Source organism: Molothrus aeneus, chromosome 6, assembly GCF_037042795.1.
Source record: "Molothrus aeneus isolate 106 chromosome 6, BPBGC_Maene_1.0, whole genome shotgun sequence".
NCBI classification, from domain to species: Eukaryota; Metazoa; Chordata; class Aves; order Passeriformes; family Icteridae; genus Molothrus; species Molothrus aeneus.
Genome location: NC_089651.1, coordinates 27,605,677 through 27,626,806, shown reverse-complemented (window position 1 = coordinate 27,626,806; position 21,130 = coordinate 27,605,677). Strand labels below are relative to the sequence as shown.

The following is a 21,130-nucleotide window of genomic DNA, read 5'->3' as shown; positions in this document are numbered from 1 at the left end:
AAACCAAAACAAAACAAAAAAAAAAAACAGAAAAAAACAGAAAAAAACCCCAAACCAAACCAATTAAAAAACCCCAACAAAACCCAAACAAACAAAAAAATATCCACCACCATTCACGCTTTACATTCTGTGCTGCTGCAGCAGGCCAGGTCTGGAGCCAGCATGCATCTCTCTACATCTCTCTCTGTCAGTGGGCATCTCTGCCTGCTGCTGCTCAGTGCCTGCACACAGCTGGTATGTGCCCATTTGTTGCACTGACATCTGTCCACAGCCACCTCCTTCAGCTGGAGAAGCTCAACTCCTGTTCATAAATAATTGCCCAAGCAGATGCTGGCAGGCCTGGGGAAAAGAACTCAAGAAGGTCACAGAGCAAATACAGAACCTTCTGCAGAGCACAGATGTGTCATGCCCCATGTCTGAGCTGTATGGACTCCTCCAGGCCCTCACTGGGGCATAACTCCTTCACTTCCAGGGGTGGCAACATCCTCAAGTCTCCCACTCCTTGTACAAAATACAGAGACAGGATGGGATGACCACCACTGTGCCTGGTAGTGCCATGGGAAATGGGCCCTGGGCTAGGCCATCCTCTGGCTGAGGGGCAGAGTCTGTTTCTTTGTTTCTCTTATCATCACCTGAACTGCCATTGGTTCAGATCAGTTTGAGCTCCTCTGTGGCCTTTTGTCACTGTCCTTTCCTTTAAAAGCACTCCTCAGGTCCCTGCTGCTCAGGGAAGCTGCTGGGGCTGGAGCTGGCCAGGATCTGACAGGGCCTTATGGTGGGGTGGGGCAGTAGGCACTGGGGAGGCCAACCTGCAGACTCCTGCCTGCTGCCTGTGTCCTGGGCAGGAGCCCACAAGCCCAAGCCTTTCCTAGGCAGAAAGAAATGGAGATTCTTGCTGCTGGCTTCCAAGCCAGTGCTGCTCAGCAGCTCAGTCCAGCTCTCTGGCTGTCAGAAGCACTGGGGATTAAATACACCATCATGTGTAAATCCAGTGTTTAAACAAATAATTCTCTCAGAATAACAGGCAGGCTTTTCCACATGAAGCAAAGCTGACACCTGACTTTTCACCTGACTTCTCCCAGGAGAATATTTTAATAAGGCCCACAGCTGTAATATCACACAGAGAACATTAACAATGCTAATTACCTAAAGTTTAGCCCATGAATACTCAAACAACCATACCTTGGAGATGAATTGTTGTTTTGGCCCAAACGAGGCAGCAATGGCTTGCACCAATGGTTTGCAAAGTGAATCAAGGCTTGCGAGAACAGCAGACAGCATTAGGCACAGAGACCTGGCAAGGCAGCCTCCACAGCAGGGCTGGTAAATGAAACAGGTGCCTGGACAGAAGGCAATCTGAGATTGCGGAGAGAAATTGCCTTCAGGTGGCCAAATCCCTCCTGAGAAAGCACAAAAGGTGTTGATAGGTCTCTCAGCATCATCCCATAAAGGATCTGCACAAAGAAAAGGGGGAGAATATTGAAGGAATTCTTTGCCAGGCAGCTGTGGCTCGCACCGAGCCTTGCACTGTGCTAGGAGAAGCCAGAAGTCTACACGGATATGCAATGTGTGAGCGAGGCCTTGCCTGGAGGAGATCCAGGGCCTTTGCTTTGTGCCGTATGCGCAGCCATCCCGCAGCTCCGGGTCACCGCGGGGGTGCCGGCTGTGCGAGGATGAGGGCTCTGAACCGAGCAGCGCCGGCTGCTCTGCCCGGTGCCACGGCTCGGTCTGCGGCACCGCGAATTCAGCCCTGTGTGCTCTGCCCGCGAATACAGCGCTGTGTGCTCTGCCCGGTGCCACAGCTCCGTCTGTGGCACGGTGAATTCAGCGCTGTGTGCTCGCCGCGCTGAGCTCCCGCCGCCCCGGCCTGCCGCTCCTCGGCGCAAACGCTGCAGGGCCGTGCTCGACAAGGGCCATCGTGCAGCAGAAAAGGAGGCTTGGTCTACCCAGGTGTCTCTCAGAGGGAGATGGGAATTTTGAGCAGTCTGTCTTGCTCAGCTCTAATTGCGCACAAAAACGTCCCATGGCAGGCAATAGCCCATTAGCAACACTGCATGCTGAGGGGCCTTTTAATTATTTTTGTGTTCCCAGAGGACTACAGAATGCTCTTCGTAAGCATGGTGTGGGAATGCCAATTAGGTGGCCTCCAGCCCTGCTAGACAAGGTCTGGTCACATCACCTTGCGTCACAGGCTGAACCCTGCCCTCCATTTTCTCCCCAAGTCTGCCGTTCTCTGCCATGAAATATTTATTAAAGGGAACTGCTGCCTGTCGCAAATGGCAAGTCTCCTGTCTCCTTGCCAAGGTCAGGCTGCTGGGGAGGTACCTCTGCTCTCCATAACGTCTCTTTGAGACTGATGGGTCTTTCTTCCATTCAGCACAGCCAGCCAGCCTTGGGAAGGATGCTCTTTCAGTTCCTATGGATTCATATTCCCCAAGAATAAGATGGGCATGTAAACAAATCACTAAAGCAGAGGCTGTACAACAGTGAGCTATTGTGGTATCAGAATAGATAGATGCACTAGGGCATTGCAGGAGCACATAGTAAAAAGGCACTAAATCAATTTCTGCTGTGATGAAGAACCACCTTTAGTCTTTGCAAACACTGTTGTATCTTCTTAGGAAGCTTCTACGCTTAGAGATAAAATCCTAGTCCCGCAGAAGTGGATGGGAGGTTCACCCTCTTCTGGTGTGCTGCTAGGTTTGCACCCACCCAGGGTTTAGGTGTGGTTTGCTGAATTTCAATTTACTGTTTCATACGGCTTTTGTACCAGAAAAATGGCGAAGGCTTCAACCACAAGCTGTTTGATTATCTTTATCAACTGTAGTGAATGAAATAAGCAGGCACAGCTTAACTTCCTCGAGGAACTACAGTTGGAAGTGTCAAATAGATTTTCTCCCCATATGGACAGATACTAAAGGGGTAGGAAAATAAATCTGAGATGAGGGATAAATTCTATTAAAATAAGATGTGAGAATCAAAGTATGGGATTGGATGTGGAGATAACCTTCCCTAATAATGACTTCTAGGAAGTTTGGGGGCCACAAATATGAGGACCAAGGTGCATATAGAGCATGTACCCCACAGCTGGCCTGTGCCTACTCAGCTGCAGGGAGCCAGATGCTTCAGTACGGCTGGGGCTGGAAGTGCAGCTTGTTCTCTGTTCCTGGCAAACCTGCAAACCTGTCTCTCCTTTGCCGTCACTCTTGACAGCCAGCGAGTCCCAGCACACTGGTTCTCTCCTTGCATGGCAGCTGTCCCATAGTGCCCCTGCTTTCTGGCTGTGCCTCTTCTGGCTCTTTGGATGTGTTGTGGGGATGAGAGGGTTGGTGCATGGAGAAGCTGCAAACACAACCTAGCACAGGACCACACCACACATTTATGCAGAGACTTAATGATGTTTTCTGGTTTGTCTTTTTTTTTCCTCCCTTCCTAGTTATTCCTAACATTGTACTTGCTTTTTTCACACCTGCTCAGCCTTAACCTGTCATTTTCTCAAAATTATCAACAATGCTGAGATCATTTTCCCGTGCAGTGATGGGTGATTTAGAGCCCCTCATTATGCATGTATAATTAGGGTGGTTTTTTCCCCCAAGAAGCTTTACTGTGCATTTATCGACAGTAGATTTCATCTGTCATTTTACAACCCAGTTCCTCATTATCATGAAAAACTTCTGCAGCTCTTCACAGTCAACTCTTGTTTTGACTGCCCAGAACAGTTTTTCATTCTCAGTAAACTTCTCACCTCACATTTCTTCTTTTCCAAATCACTTTTAAAAAGATTTAAAAATACATGTCCATCTTAGGTCTTTGAATAATTTTCCTCCTCTGTGAAAACACATTGCTTATTTACACCTTTTGCTCTACTATTCAAATATTTTGTGTCTTTTATTGCAATCACTCCACTGGCAATCACATTGTTATTCAATAGCATTGCATTGGAAAAAGTGGGGACAGACATTATAGAAATAAAACAAGCACCAGTCCCATTTTTAGGACTTAGCAGACAAGGTAGATTTGTTTTGTTCTGTTATTTTAATTATCTTGTAAATTCCCATCAGCAGTAAATTTCATCTCTCACTGTATGCTGTGTAATATAGCGTCTTTTTTTTTTAATGTATCCATTGCAAAGTTCATTATGCCATTCCAGAGACTACTGCTGATAGAATCCTCATCTGGATTCAAGATATTGGCAGAAAGACTAACTTCTTAAGTCTCTAGCACCAAGGTAACATCTTGTCATCAATCCATAAGAAACCAGATTTCATTAGTTCCCTTGGTAATGGAATTAATTGTTTGCTCTGGCGTTGAGCACCTGAACACAGCTTTGGGCAGCAGGAAAACCAGAGGCATTTTAGTGCTGTTCCTCTGCTGTGTTTCACTTGATTTTTGTCTCAGGATTATGAGATGCCAGGGATGTAAAACAGCTACCAGGAAGACAACAGCTGCCAGAAACAGAGCCTTCTGGTTTGTACTTTGAGCTGTGCATACTGTGTAGAGTTAAAAAAAAATAGTGCTTAGAATAATTTAAAGCAGAAATCTGTTACGTTCCTTCAAAATTACCCGTGCTTGGTTTAATAGATGCTGGATTAATTGCGTGCTGTCTGAGAGCTTTTGTTCCCCTCCAGAGTGGCTGTGGTCTGTGCCACAGAGGTGAATGCTACTCTACTGTATGGCAAATTTGACATTGAAGGGCTCTTTGTAGAAATAAGACTGCCATTCTCTCCCATTGTCCCTTTGATTAAACAGTGCCAGCAAAAGAGACAGTTTTGATGGTTGTTTTCATATTATGGGCATCTGGCTACTAAGAGCTGGGCTGAGATCACCAAATCACAAGCTGCTTTAGAGATGTCTGTTTATGCATGCTGATCCCACAGTGATGTGATCCAGGAAAGTATTTGGATATGCACATTGAGAAGGGCCAGGGGGCAGGGAGGAAAGAGAAACAGTTTCTGGGGTGTGTGGTGAGGACCATTTGTTGCCTCTGTGTGCTGCTGTTTTCCAACACAACTCCTCTGGTACTCAAACCCACCACTTTCCAGTACCCCTGAAATAACCCTGAACTGGGAATGCTTTTCCTTCACTTTCACGTGAACTTGTGAAAGGCTTCCAGTGATCTCTGAAGGACTTTGTGATAAAAATAAAGGAAATCTAATGTACTACACATGGACTCATTCATTTACTGCTCCCCATTTGAAACCTCTTTTGCAGATACTCACTGTGTGAATCAGCACTCGGAGCCATCCCTCAGATGCTTCAGCCTTGGTCCTAGGGACTCCGTAGGATTATAATGTCTTCTGGACTAGGTTGTTGGCACCTTCTGTGTGCTGAATAAACTTTAACGCACAAAGTTCTTCCCAAAATTTTAACCATCTCTTTTGGTTAATACCAAAGCAAACAGGGAAGATCTTGGGAAGAGGGCAATCCCATCTCTTTCCACTCATCTATTATCCAAACAGATACAAAGGCTACAGAAGCATTTTTCCTTGAACTTTTAATTGAAGTGCTTTAATATAAAAAAACCAGTACATACAAGTTCTAAACTCCTGTTTTCTGCAGTTGTTTACACATTTTCTAAGTTGCAACAGATTATTAGCTATGTAGGTAGTCAACACTGCTAACAAACTACAGTACAAGTTACTAATAACAGTACAAGATGCTTGGAGTACATTCTTGCAAATGTGTATGAATACCAAAGAAATCCTGCGAAGTTGAGAGGCTTCCAACACCCATTTTCCTCTCCTCTCAAACCTCAGTAGGATTTTGCTCACAGGTTTCCTAACCACCAAAACACAGATCCTTGGCTGGTGCAAGCTGTGGTGGCTCCATTGGCATCCACAGAGCAGTGTGAGTTGCCATGGTTCACTGTGTGCTCAACAGACACCTTCTGGCAGGGTGAAACACCATGCAGGTTTCCATGCATGACAAGCTGATGGGCCTTCTTGGTCAGGGCTGGCTTAGCGCATTTAACAATCTGGTTTTTTCCAAGGGTTTCAAGGCTGATCTCTTTCTCCAAGAAGCAATCAGATCAGGATGACTGCAGAACAGTCAGGAGCACCCCAGATTCTCATACTGCTCTAGGTAAAGCTGGGCTAATTTCCCTTTAAAAAAGCCAAGATTTGAAGCCACCCCATCACCTCTCCTCCCCCACAGAAGGCTGGCAAAGCTATCAAGCACTTAATAAAACTGAATGTGAGATAAAAAGAGTGAAGATCCTCCACACAAGCCGTGTTAAAACAAATCTCTACATACAAACATTGTAACGATACGGTCACTTCAGAGTTCCAAAGAAAGGTTCACACTTTACAAAAGAGGAAGAGGGAGGAAAAAGTAACACAGGAAGCTGTTCTTACAATTATGTACTGGTTCCCAAACCTGTGACCTTAGTCTGTGGCCGCCAAAAGTAAACAAATACCAAGCAAGACAGTGTACACTCCAATGAGGCCTCACAGGGTGTAGCCACAGGAAACCTGGAGGCAGTGTACAAAGCTGAAAAGGAATTTGAAAGAAAGACAGGCATTTTCTCCTATTCTGGTACATAACTAAAGACACAGTGATAAGCACACTACAGAAATGGGTCTTTCCAGCATTTGAGCCCACCTGCTTGTCACCCAGGATTGGTCACAGAAGGGTTTTTCCTCTGAAATGAGAGTGGTATGTTGGGTTTTCTTCGGGCAGGAGCCCTTAATTTTTTCCCCTAACTCAGTTGTTTTGACTTGTCTCTGTACCTACCATGTGACTAATAGGACATTTGGGTTCATCTGAGACTGCTGGGTTTTTCTTACAGGCATCACTATAAAACCTCGTGGCCCTGAAGACCAACATTACAATGGCACACTTCAGTCAGCATCCAAAACTCCTCCAGGCTATTCATCAACTGGCATTGCATTATTTTGGTGGGAAGCTAAGGAAGCTGGAAAACCCATGACAAGGTTAGCGTTTCAATTCATCAGCACATTATGAAAAGACTGAGTACCAATGTCTCCAGTTCAGAGTACAGACACAACATTAAACTTCACTTCTGCTGCAGACGATAAAAGGCTATTTAGAGCTTGCAGAAGTTGGCATATTGTGGTAAACATGGTGGTGGCTCACAGTAAGAATTCTTCAGCTGTATTGCCTTTTCAGTGACTTTTAATTTTCTATTCCTGTTAATTTGTAAGTATAATTTTCTCCAACCACATTTTCTTGACACCACAGTTATTGCATTACAAAAGCCACTACAATGCAATCACTCAACATACACATACATGTTGTATAGATAGGGGTATGTACAGCCAGGAATTGGGGCCGTTTCCAACCCACAATTTGTTGTCTCCACAAGGGCAGGCAGATCCCAGTTAGGTGAGACAGAAGTAAGGTAGAGAGAAGTAACATCCTCAAATGTTGGAAAGAAGGCTGTGAGTATATGAGCAGACAGAAACCCCAACACCTAAACAACAAGAATTAATGCTAGTGGAACATCTCCTGCTTTGTAGCTCACTCAGTTGCTCTAAAATGGTTCTCACCTCAAATAATTTAAGATGCAGAATGTGCAGTAAGTGCAAAGAAAGAGGTGTCCTCCCCTGTGAATGCAGGGAGTGGATGTGCTTTCTCAGTATTGCCTAGAGGTTACCCAGTACACCTGCCCTTCCCTAGCCTATCTTCATAACAAGAAGTCTCTTGCTTCAATGCCTAACTGGTAAGGCTAGACTATTTACTTACAAACAAACTTCAAGGTTAATGTATTAGAAGACTGATTCTTTTAAAACGATCACACATTGTACACTTAGTGCTTCTCTGAATCCTTTTTCCACAGAGCAAATCACAATGGCAAGCTTTCCATCAGTTCTGAGCTGGCACAGCCAGTTCTAAGAGTTAAAATCTTCACAGTCTTTGCTTCCCTGCCAAGAATGCTCCCTGCCCCCTGGAGAAAACTGTTTCTGTGATATATGTGATGAGACTATTTCTGTGATGTAGACACTTCTGCTCTGGGATCCATAGCAGATCATCAAATGCTCTTATGCTGGCCGGTCATCAGGAGCATTTTTTTGACCACTTTCTGTATTTCTTAAACTATGTGCGATAAAAATACAACTACATACAATGAATTTGAAGGACTCTTTATGCCATAGCCAAATTTATTTATTAGACTGGGAAAGAGCACAGGAAGGTACTCAGCTCCTCAAAAAGTTCTCAGAAATTAGGTCAGGAGCTTCCAGTACTGTGGGATGTTTTTTCATCTTTATGCTGAGCCAAACTTTGGCACATGAATTGTGCATGTCACTGGCCTTGCACTGACAAGGCCTTACACAAAAAAAATGTGATGAAACTTGCTGATTTCATCACTGCAACACTGAGCATCATCCCAGGTAAATAACACTTCAAAGACCAAAAGAACCCTTGGGTACATTTGTCTAACAACCTTGTCTTCAGACCACCCTGGACCTTCAATGACCCATATAAAAGCCCTTCAATTTTTTGCAGAGGGCTTCCAGCACACAATCTGTCAACAGGAGGCAAGCCACAGAAATGGGTGATGCCATGGCTGGACACACTCTATGGTTCTACTGTCTTTGACAGCAAGAAGTAGGATGGGAAGAGTCCAGCTGGTCCCCAGAGCTCAAAGCTAGACATTGTTTAAAATACCTTTTCATTTCCAAAATGAGGAGATGCAATAGCAAATTCAATAAGGTACCTCAAATAAAAGCCCTCAAGTTACTTTTTCAAGCCATTTTAAATGATAAACCAGTGCCAGATAAAGGAGTAAAACCCTCAAGTCAGAACCCATTTCTGGAGGTTTTGCTCTCAGACTGAATTATTCTTAAAAGGGGGAGTAACCTAAGAGTCTTTGCAGTCTATTTTTAAATGAGAGGATAGTTTTCATTTATGTGTCTGTAACAGAATAATTTGAAAATAACTGAGAAAACCATGCAATCACAGATGATCTGTGTTCAGTGTGCTCTGTTGAAGCTGCTGTGACTCCACTGCATTAAGAAAAGACATACATTATTCTGTAGCAATTGTCCATGACACTGAGGCTTACAGCATAAATATTGCAATACCTCATCCAGTTTCTGTATGACACACCAAGTTTTATTGCAGTAATGTCTCATAATAGATGAAGGTGCTGCAGGGTCCTGTTTGGCCAATTGCTATAGGACCCTGGAGTGCATTTCATAAGCAGGGAATATCTCCCATGGGAAGGGAGTTAAGATGAGGACTAGATGCCAAGAGAACCAGCTAAAAGCTTCATGTTCCTAGAAAAATATTTTCTGTTCCTCACACCCCCACCTTCTCCCAGCCCCTCCATTAAATGGGAGGTTCATTTCCTTGCTTGCAGATAGTGCTGGATGCAAGATAATGGAGCATTGCCCTGCCACGCAGAATGCCTCTAAATCAAGAAACCAGTGTTCTTTGCCAATGTGACAGATTGAAAAATGCTTCTGGTACTTCCATGAGTGGGTTACTAAGCAACACTTTGGCTTCCAGGGAGTAGCCCTGCTGGATGTGATCTCATGCACCAGCAGCCTGACCACATCTCCAGCTGGAGCACTGGGGAAGGAGGGTGTGTGTGCCAGCAGCAAGGCTGCATGGCTTTGCTGGGCTGTAACACAGGTTCCTTTTGGGTTGAGCTGTAATCACTAAGGAAAAATATCCTAGAGATAACCATGGGCCTACTCATGGGATGGCTAAAAGGCAAAGACATACTGTCAGGACACACTGTTGGGAGAGAAGCAAAGCTTGGAAGTAAAGCTTTAAACACCTGTGGCGTATCCTGTGTGGCTGTCTCAGAGCAAATGATGCTGAAGAGGACTGACTCCAGGGAGAGATGCTAAAAATGAGAGGGGCTGGAAAAGATTTCCATGTGAAGAGATAGATCAAAAATACTAGAACAGATTTAGAAATGAATAAGAGATGGGAGGGTGGAGCTGGCGGAAGTGAGGTCTCATACAGGTGAGGAAGATAATGTCCTGCTGCCCACTGTTTCCTGATATAGCAGTGAGGAGTTGTTCACTGAAAATCAGAAGGCAGTACACTGAAAACTGGTGAAACAAGCTCAAACTCCATGAAGTTAGAGAGACATTTGCCCTGGTGGCTGACTGTTCCATCATTATCTTTTGCTGAGATTTCTCACTTTCCTTTGGAGCTTGTGACATGTCATCACCAGAACCAGGGTGAGCCAGAACAGGGCGTAAACAGACCAGATTTATAGACAGAGATAGAAATAACTGTTTTCTTGCATGTGTTGAGTGTGCTCAACTATTAAGCAGCCACACACCTTTTCATAAAAACTAAAGTCCAAGACTTAGACTTGGCATCTTTTTAAGGATACCAGGCCAACCATAAAGTCAGAGGACGAATGTTGACTAAGAGCAGCTGAGAATCAGTCCCACATTTTAGAGCATTGGTTCTCTTTAATGTGTTGGTAAGTTATGCTCCAAATACAATTCAGATTAAGTTGTAAGGGATAATGTTTTGCCCTATTTTTTAGAATTCTAAACCTTTCCAAAACAAGTAGGATTTGCTCTTTCCTTCTTCTTCAGTAATGCTTACTATAGGACTCTAGATCTATTCCTAATCAGTGAGCAATGTTTACAGTAAATAACATTAGGATGATACACAAATATATATGTATATATATATTTGTATATATAACTTAAAGCCTCCTAATTAAAAATTAATACCATAGCATCACGCAGCAAGGCTGTGCCAGTGTCACTATTCAGAGATCATTACTTCAGCATTTTAAAAGTGAATTTACAAGATGATGAGAAAACAGCTTTTATCTGGGAGAAGTGCTATGATGTCACAGATTTATTCTCCTTCTATTTTCCTTTAGAATAATGGGGACAATGTTGTCCCAAATCAAATAAAGGATCAACAGCAAAGATTGTAACTCAATCGTCCTCACCCCCAATTTTAATTGCTGTGATTTTCTTTTCAACCACTTTTATTGGAAAAAAAAAAAAAGGCGTATATCAATGGCACATTCAACCTGAAATGGCAGATGAAGAGCAGGTGATCCAATAAATTAGCATGTACACAAGCTTCTGGTTCTTAGAAGATCTGACTGAGTCACACAGATGACAATTTACTTAGATACTCTTGAGCTTCTCTTTCCGTCTGCAGTTCAATGAAATACATTGTTTCCAGGCCTATGCCCATCACTGACCCAGGCTGCAGTGCTGGAAGGAAGTCCAAGTAAACAGGAAGACTGTTGATTTCTGCTGCAGCAGAAGAAAAGGAAAGCCATCAAGGTAAAGAGTAAATATCTCTCACGTTTTTAAAGAACATTTTATGACTGAAAAGTCTTTATGAGCTACTGTATGGCCTTAATGTTGAGATTAAATAAGCTCACAATTTTGATTCTCTGCAATGATCAAAGGTTTGTTGAACACTTCTAAGGGAGAGATAAAAACTGATGATTTGATTTGGACCTGTCTATTTCTGAATTGTTCTAAACCTTTCAAATCAGTTTTACTATACACAGTCTTTGAAATACTGTAAGAAAATGAGAATGAACAAGGAAAGATACTCTGTTAAGAAGCTCAAAGGAGATGACACTTGGAAATTCCTCAAGCACAGCCTTCCCAAGAGTATGCGGGGGCACATCTCTAGTGTTGCACTCCAGGAGAGCTACAAAGGAAGAATAGGTTAGGTATAGCATTCATGTCTTGTTCTTTGTTTTTCACCAGATACTTCCTTTTTTTACTGCTGCTCACAAATTCTGCAGTGGGAGTACATTGTGAGCATCCAAATGTGGTCCTGTGTCCAGCAGAAGCACATGTTGAGGCTGGAAACAGATCTGTGCTCCATCAGAGTTCATCGGCAGCAGGGGGTTTGGTCTTCCAGGCAGAAGATCTTGAGAAATGGAAGGGGAGTCCTTATCTTCTAGGCACAAGGGTCCCTGATGAGAATCAGCAGTTCCAAAGTCTTATATGGCAGTAGCAGGAGGAGTCCTGAACAAAATGCTGGACTGTGCCTTCTCATAGAGAGGTGAGCCATGGCAGCACTTCAGACCACTACAGAAAGGAATGCTCTCACAGCCAGCCAATTCAATCATTCAAGACATGGAAAGGAGATGAACATGAAATGAATGTGTCATCCTTTATCAATCTTTCCAAATACAAAGAATAAAACCTGCCCTCCTTTCTCCCTAACTTCTGAAAGCAGGAAGAGATGAAATATTTCCTGAGTCACCATGGAGGTGAAACCTGTAGTTTGTTACAATGAATTGTATCAGATGGATAACTAGATTGACAGGAATCTGAAAGAAAATATCAATACCTGAAAAATCAGCAATTTTCCAGCATGAAGTGTTTTATTTTTAACTTCATGCACACAAAGGGCAGTAAGCTGATCTGAAAATAGTCATTTTTCTCATTTCAAAACATCAGTAACAACATATATTCTAAATGCACTACAGTAGTAACACTTTACACTTTCACCCAACATGGCAGAAATACACAACAAATATTAATAAACTGTTGGCCTGATTCCCCAGCTGCTAAATGCCTGGCATTCTCACTGGCATACAATAAAAGGGTAAAGCCTAAAACCCCTTCTGTCCCCTGGAGGCACTTGCTGTTCTTTACCTTCCCCTTGCCCTCAGTTAAGTGCCTCAATGCACAGTGGTGGAGGAATGTCCAAACACCCCAGTGCAGGAGGGTGCAGGAGAGTGCAGGAGAGTGATGCACCTCTCCTCTACCCTGTGCTAAGGCTTGGCCATCAGGACAGCAAAATTGTGCTTGCACAACCTGCAGCCCTGCCTCCTTCAAGACAGCCACTGACCCCAGGGGCCCAGGACACTGCCTGGGAGCGTCAGTCACTCTCACCCTTGTCTGCAGGGCAGCGAGACCTTGTGCCCCAGGCGGCCCTGCCAGAGACAGCTGGGACAGTGCCAGCACTCTGCAAAGCTGCTCCCAGGAGCAGGGACATGATGCTTTGGCCCTGGAGGATGGCATGGGCACCGGTAGGACAGGGACATTCCCTGAGCCTCCAGAGCCAGGGCAACACAATGGGGAGTGGGCTGGGCAGTTGCACTTGTAAATCAGTCCCCTTCAAACCACAGACACCCCCTCCTCTCCCTGCCCCTCCAGCAAACCTGAGTTTATCTTACGTAAACCAGACCAGGTTTGGTGCCTGCCCTGAAAAGCCATTTAACTACTGCTGTGGCTGGAGGTCATTGCTAGTAATTGTATCTGCAGCAAAGATGGATTTGGCTGCCTGCCAGTCACAATTCCTGCCCTCTTTTACCAGAGGAGAGGCACAGTGCAGCAACTAAACTTTTTTGTTCCTTCTGCAGGGTCTTGGATCTTTGACATCCACCTCCTGCCTTGTCACCTGTTCCTGTCTCCCAGAAGTGTCATGGGCCTGTGGCTGGCAGAAATAAATGGTGTAAGGAACAGCCCAGAAGAGCTGGCTCTTCTTGTTCTGCCACAGCCTGGGTGTGCAGCACTGTGGTAAATAGCAGCACTTAAGGCTTGTACACTGTTTGTAGGCTCCAAATGCTTTGCAGGAGCAGCTAAGGATTGCTATCCTGCCTTTTTTCCAGAAGCAAGGCACAGATTTGAGCACCTGCCCACAGCGGTGCCACAACCCTTGTTGTAAGTGGAAATAAGCCCGGTGCTTCATAACTCCCCACAGGTGGGGTGTGGGGAATGTCCCACCCCAGACTGGCTCAGAGCAGCTCTGAGTGCCCCTGTGATGGGCACAGCCCCCACAGCACTGCAGGACAGGCTCTCCCCATCTGGGTCAGTGCTGGGAACTGAGCTCCAGGTGTGCTCAGTCCGTGTGCATCCCTGCCAGCTTGGCTGGGGACTCCTTCTGCAGACCCCCTGATTTGGGGGGCTGGGGCAGCACCCCCCTGCTCCTGCCTGGCAGCCCTGGTCACCCTGCTCCCACCCAAGTGGGAGATGGTAAGATCATAATGAACCCAGAACTGGTTAGAGAAGGGCTTTCCTGACCTGTCTGCCTGCTCCTCTCCACAGAACTTATTTTCAAAAAATTATGGAACTGGTCAACTGTTAAAATGTCAGGTGACCTCCTCGTGATCATCTCACAGCCTCCTATAACAACATTGAAAAGAAAATCTATCTTTTACTCATGTCCTCCATAAGATCTGCACTTTCTTCCCTCTGGAAGACTGGTGCCAGATTTTTCCCAATATAAATTATATTAACTTTAAAATTTAAATATGGAAGTGACTTTTTTTCTAAAAAGATTGAAACAATGATTTTCAACTCTTTCGATTGTTTCCCCTTAGTTTTTGTATTAAATAATTTTCCAGCTTGGACTTTGATATATGAATAATCATGGTTCTCTCAAAAGCACATTTTTTAAAAGTAAATTCATTCCACGCAGAAAAAATCATGTCCAGCTCTACCTGGAATTTTCTTGCCCACAACGCACACTATCCCTCTAGCAGTGACAAGCTTAATTAATATTCCTTTCTACCCCCATCCACTCCTCACCTCCCAAATGACCCCTCTCAAAACAGGGGTGTAGGTGTAAAGAAAATGCTACAGCCCCATAACACTGCATGGTGCAGGAGAATCTTCCTGTGGGGCAGAATTGACTAAGCTCCTTCTAAAGAGAGATGAAAAAATCATGATTTCAAAGTTATTTAGAGTAACATTTGCTTCAAAAGAACACACTCAATGGTGGCTTTCTTAGCTCAAGAGCTGGTCTGAGGTACATTTACAGAATGTAAACTCTGTGCACTGTAAACTTGATGCAACAACACAGCTATGGAAGCACAGTTTGGGGGCAGATTAGGACCCATCTCATGTTTCTCAAAGGTATTGCCTTTTCCAAGCCATGGGAGAGGCTCTGTGCTGGCAACACGAGTTCACTTCCTCAGTGGCACTATTTGCATGCCCCTGTTCAGTGGTCATTTCTCCACCCCTCTGGTTTCTGAGTCTGCCCCTGCAGGTGCTGCCCTCCCCAGCCAGTCTTCCCACAATGGACAGAAAACTGGGCAGAGCAGCACACAAATGTGATGGAGGGAGAGCCAGAGGCAAGCTATGGTTTCACACAATACAGTCTGAATTGTTCAGTTTCTGGAACAGCCCGAGGTAGCCAATACCAAAGTAGATGCCATTGTGGGCATGAAGGAGGTAATGTACAATTTACTGCATCAGTAAAGATGATTTTCTCTAACTGACCTTTTTTAGTTTATCCAAAAGGAGTCAAAAGTATAAGGATCAAGTGCATATGTTTAACTAACATACTTTAAGGCCATTATGCAGACATGTTTGTATTTAAATACATCCTCTCCCACAGTAAACATCTGTTTTTATAATAAGGCCAGGAAGAACAATTACATCATCCAGCCTGACTTCCTTTGTAACACAAACCTTTTTCAGTCAGACATTCCTGTGATTAAATAAGATTGTGTTCAATTAAAATACATCTAGGAATCTGTCCGTTCTTGATTTGAGGTCTTCAAGACATGCAGGATCTACCATCTTCTGGTAGTTTGCCGTGATTTGTGCTAAAATATTAATTGCCTTGCTTACACAGAGGAGTTTGGAAAAAACACTAGAGTTTGTTCACCTCAGGGACTGCCAACAAACTTGCATATCCTGCCATAGCAAGAGAGAGAGCAGCACACTGAGCCAGAGCCCTCACACTGTTTAGTGGCCAGACCAGATCAGTGACAGGATTTGCCTGAGAGCAGATGGTGTTGCCAAGTTACACATCCCAGCAATCATGCAGGAGACTATCCCCAGTGGGGCAGCAGGTGACAGGGAATCAGTTATCAGACTTTCTAAACTCCTCTTCCTCACCCCCATGGTAGTGCCACAACCTCTCCTCTTCTCAGCAAAGCTGGTGCATTTTTCACCTGAGAGGCCAGTCAGTATTTCTAACGTGCACCAACACACATGGCTCTGAATGCAAGGTAAATATGCCACTGAGAGGTCCATTCCAGCCCCTTTTCTTGGACTCAGCTAATGAAGAAGGGAGGCTGTAGCTGGAGGAAGTTCTCCACATGGGAGAGCTTGTATTTAATCTGCTGCCAAAGTTACCTGGAGCTGCCTGGCTACACAGCATGCAGCATAAAGCTGGAGAGATGAAACACAGCTGGTCCACGGTGGGCAAGCACCCTGTCACACTGATCTCAGGTGGCAAACAGTGCTTTGGCATTGAAGATCTTGCAATCTGTCCTTCTGTCATACCCCATTCTGATGAAACCTCAGCATGGCCACGGAGGAGTATTTCTGAACGTGAAAGATATTGTTGGCTGCAGAATGGTTGTGGGAGGGAAAAACAGCTCTGGATCAAAACCACAAAATAGGAAAGCAGGTGTGCACAGAGAGCACAGCTCCTTTAGCAATGTCTCTGTCACAGGAATGGAGACCACTGAAATTCTGCACCAGCTGGTTCCACCAACCAGGCTAGCTGAGACTTACATGATGAGCCACCAGTGTCTGCTAAACACACAGGCCAAAACAACATGCATGTCCTCTCTGTTTAGGAATGCAGACATTGTCCTACTCCTCCAAGGTCAGAGTAAACATCAGGACACTGGAAGGCAATGGAGATTTTTATGACGGAAGTCTCTAGGTGCTGGTAGCTGAGGACCAGCCAAAATACTAACCCACATCTGCTGATCCCACCAGTAGCACCACCACAGAAGTTTCCTGCAGCACACACACTTCTCATTTCCAGTCACTCTTCCCAAAATACCCATTTTCTGTAACAGAGCCCAGTGGTGTCTCTGGTGAATACACACTTGCACTCCTAGCCACAACAGCAACAGGATTTTGTATCAGACAGAACCATGTGATGGTCCCAAAATGCCAGATCAGCAGGGTTCAACCACACCAACAGATGGGTGTAAATGCAAATGCAGATCAGCTGTGTCCTCCAAGTGCTTCCCCAGGGCCAGGGCAGTTCCAGACTGGGAGGAAGATGCTTTATTTCACATTTGCTCAAGGGTCTTGTCCCAACAGGTATCAGACACCTGATGCAAGTGCACAGGCTTCCACTTTGCTCTCTCCAGACTTGATGCTCAAATTTTTTTGTGTTCTTAGCTCATTGAAGGGCTGTCACATGGAAAGCACAAGATATTGAATGAATTTTACAGGTAGCCAGTGCAGCTGCTCCAGGAGAGAATTGGTCCAATACAATTAGGGTAAATACTTTCTACATTTTTTTTCTAACAGGTTAAAATACTTCTGCTGCAGCCTGAGAAGAGGCTGCAACAGTAGGTGGGAGAATCCAGTAGCTGACACAGCTACTTTTGGTGTGTAAACTGAACAAAAGGGGAAGAAACCATCTAAATAATGAGGAAAAAGTGCACTAGGTCAGTATAGCTCATCCTAACTAAGTGCAATTAGCAGGAGAAGGAAGAAAAAATATCTTACCAATATTGTTTCACAATGTCTTTTAAGTGTTTGGGGACATTTCATTTTGCAGAAGAGTTTCAACCAATATAAACATGCCAAATATAATCTTCAGTATCCTTACCTACTTGTACCAGCAACATGAGTCACATGCTGCTCTATAAATTTATATTATAAACCCACTTAAATCTATGCATAGAAAGTGATATACATCATACCCAAAAAAATGGTTATTCTGGGCTACTTAGCAGTTCAGGGAGTGGTAGGTTTTTAACCTTAAAAATGTGTTTTGTAGAAAATATTTGATGTACTTATTCTCCTAGTAACGTCTTAAATTATTCAGAGAGATTCAACTGCAATAATTTTTTTTTTCAATGGATGGTCTCACTTAAAATTTCTTCATTTCACATGTAAAGCTTTGTTTAAATAAAGTAGAACTATTCCTATTTAATTTTTTTTATCATTATGAAAATTCTTCTTTTCATGTTAAGTTCAGCAAATGATTCTTTTCTTTAGAGCTAGGGAAGGTTTTTAAACAAAATATGTCATTGGCCAAAGATGCAGTTGTAGAGAATTTGGGGGAAAATTATTGGGAAATTTAGTTAGATCTTGATAATTACTTTGACAAAAAGAGTAACGCTTTGGAAATGCTAAAAGCCCAGATTAGGCAATGCCCAGAAAATTCAGCTTTCAGTTGCAGAACATTTTTATTTAGAAATTTCAAAAATTTAATCAAAGTGCTTCATTTGACCTTAAGCCGAATTTGTTCCTTTTTGCAACTTACGTTAGATCGCTCGGAAAGCTGACAACTTTTTACTTTCTATTATCAACTTAAGATGATAATTTTTCTTTTGTCCAATTTTCTGAGCTAAACAGACTGTCAGTTGCATATACATAGGATTTTTCACTCAGAATTTTCTGAACAAAAAGAAATTATGTCTGGAAGGTATTGCTGGCATTGCAGTGGGACAGTATGCCTGAATACACTGAATACCAAAGGCTTTTCTAAGCATTTGAGTGTGTACATACCAGTACTGCTCTTTCTTACACTTAAAACAGATTCCTAATGATCTGCCAAATCAGGACATTTGATTCAATGGAGAAAGTGTCACCCCAAGAAGATTTGATCAGTGCTTCTCTTAGTGACAATGTGCTGTTCATGAACTGGGAAATATTGAACTAAATGCAATTCTCAGAGCACCCCTCTTAAGCACCCATGAATCTACAGAGTGGTTGCAGTAAAGAGATTTCCAGTCAAGCCTTTGAAGAGAAACACCTGGTGCTGCTCCTAGCTGAAATACTCACCAATAATTCCTTGGGAAATATCTTACTACCTTTTCATTTAAAAAAAGACTAAACGGAAAGCACAAGGCCACACAAAATTGACTTCTCCATGTTGGTATAACAACCCTCCCTTCCATAACGCATGTGAGCCTGTTAATGGCAAGCAGCAACCATGCACAGCAGTGAAGAGATTTCATCCAGATCATTGGGAAAGTACACAGTCCTAGCAGAGCCCAGGAGGTCTGGCTTAGTGACAGTGAATTCCACAGATACCTCTTCCTGTATTTGAGTGTCCGTTCATTTGGATGTGGGTCGTGTCTTTGTGTTCTGGGTGGGAATTGTGTGCTGGTATGGCAACACCAGGAGCAAGGTGTTTCTTGACTGCTGGAGCTCCTCAGGCCTGGTAGCCAAAAGCTGATGCTCTCTCTCTGAGCAGCTCCTGGCACAAATGACAACTCCAGCTCCCTGCAAATGAAGAAATCCTTCTTATAGGATTGACATGAAATCAAGGCTCTCAGAGTTTCTGTCAAGATTGGGTTGAATAGTATATGAGATATTCCTAATATTGGAATTGCCTGTACTTTTGTGAAGCAGACTCTGCTGCCCTTACCTTTGCATCCATAGGCTTTCTACGTGAGCTGCAATGCTGCTGGGGTGTGCACTGCAATGAGGTGTTTTATATTTTCACACTTCCAATAAACCACTTCCCAGTGGAAACCTTTAGATAATTATTAGCTGCATTTCAAGATTTTCCCCTCCTGATTTAGCATCCTTTTTACCAAAGTTACAAATATTAGCTCCTGAATGCACGATTAATTTGTAATTATTCTTGTCCTTCCCCTCATGTAAACCGCAGTCACTCGCACTCACAAGCCTCCAATTCTACTGCTCTCTGAGGATTTCAGTCAGAGAACCTCTAGTGGTAAGAGACTGGTTCCTCTGCTCCACAGCCAAGTGACAAATTCCAACCAGTCATAGTATAGTCCAATTGAACCCCCTGCAGAGGTTATAACTACATACCAAATATAATACAGACCACCAAACCCTCACCCTGCCAAAACAGAAGCATATCATAGAGAAAGGAAGGTAATTCCCTTTAATCCAGTCTCCTGCCAACAGGCTCTCAGATGTTCCAGAGAGGACCTCCCTGCATGAGGCTCTCTCTCCAGGACTTTGACTTCTTAAGAAGTCCAAAGTTACATTTCACAGGCGCTCAATTCAGCTGACTAAATTGAGGTGACCAGTGACATGTGGGACATCCATGACCCACAAAAGAGCCATGGTACCCATGGGTACCCACCAAAGGTACCCATGACCCACAAAAGAGCCATGTTCTGGAAGAGGAGGAGACCAGGCAAGACTAATAGGATATCACAGATCACACTAGCGCTTCACATCTATTAATTTTGTTTCTTTCCAGTGCTACCTCCCTTTACTTCACTACTGTTTCCTTAACCCTGCATGGTTCAAAACACCTTTCTGAAATTTTTCCCTTCTCCACAAAGACTTTATTGTTATTTTCAAAGCAGACTTCCGTCATATGTTACCTTCTGGGGGCTCAAAGACTGGTGGATTCAAGCAATACATGTGATAGCCACGGTCACAGTCATCACAGAAGAGCAGCTGGTCCTGAGGCAGGTTTGTTGGAGAGACAGTAGGGAAACAGGGAGAGAAGGAGAGGAAAAGAGAGAAATTATGTAAATTAGTCTCTTGCCAAGATGAAAACTTAAGTAGGGTAACCAGCAATGTTCAGCTGGGAATGCAGATCTGCAACAACAGAGACTAAGAGACTGCTGGGAATGTAAAGGCTACAAGCATCACATTTGTCCATCCATGATTAGCCACCATATTCCCTGAGAGGCTGCAGAAAGCCTCTCTCAGCACAAGACAGCTCAGTTTCTAAGTAGAAAATCACTATGAGAAGTGGAGGAGTTCAGTCCTAGATGGCCTCATAATGCAGGAGTAAAAGCTGTTATGCTGGGGATATGCTGTACTGAGAAGAGGGCAGGCTTTGCTGGGCTCCGGTGTCACCATGTGCTGATCTCATTCCTTCAGAGGAAACCTTTGACTTAGACAGTTTTCCAAAACTCAGCTGAGTAAATTTTTTGTGAAACAGATGGAAATTACATGACCCCACCATGTGGTCTGCAGCTCTTTCATATATTTGGGGTGAAAAAAGCTGCTCTGAAGCATCCTGTGATTCCTAAGCTCCCCGGATTCTGATTTTTTTATGCTAAAGCAAAAACAAAATCTCAGGCTTCAAATTTATTCTGCTGTAGGGAATATAGTGTTATATATATATAGTGATTATATATATATAGTGATTATATATATAGTTATAGATTATATATATAGTTATATATATATAGTGATTTCAGCTAATCACCTCCAAAGTTCTCCAGCCACTGTCAATTTTCCAAGGTTCTCATGGGCTGCCAAGGACCCTTAGCATCAGATTTTAACTGCAAACCCCACAGGGAGGACACTGCTCAGCTGCAGGCTCTGGAAATCAC

At 43.8% G+C, this 21,130-nt stretch overlaps 1 protein-coding gene across 1 annotated transcript in view; it reads right to left on the bottom strand.

Moving 5' to 3' along the window:
* Positions 1-18,428: 18,428 nt before the first annotated feature.
* Positions 18,429-21,130, bottom strand: part of DPF3 (double PHD fingers 3) — a 179,290-nt gene continuing 176,588 nt past the window's right edge. Inside the window, exons 12-13 of the mRNA XM_066552404.1 lie at positions 20,165-20,246; positions 18,429-19,082 (exon numbers count right to left, since the gene is read on the bottom strand). Coding sequence (XP_066408501.1) covers positions 19,012-19,082; positions 20,165-20,246 — 153 coding nt within the window. The 3' untranslated portion in view covers positions 18,429-19,011. The remainder of the gene's footprint in view (positions 19,083-20,164; positions 20,247-21,130) is intronic.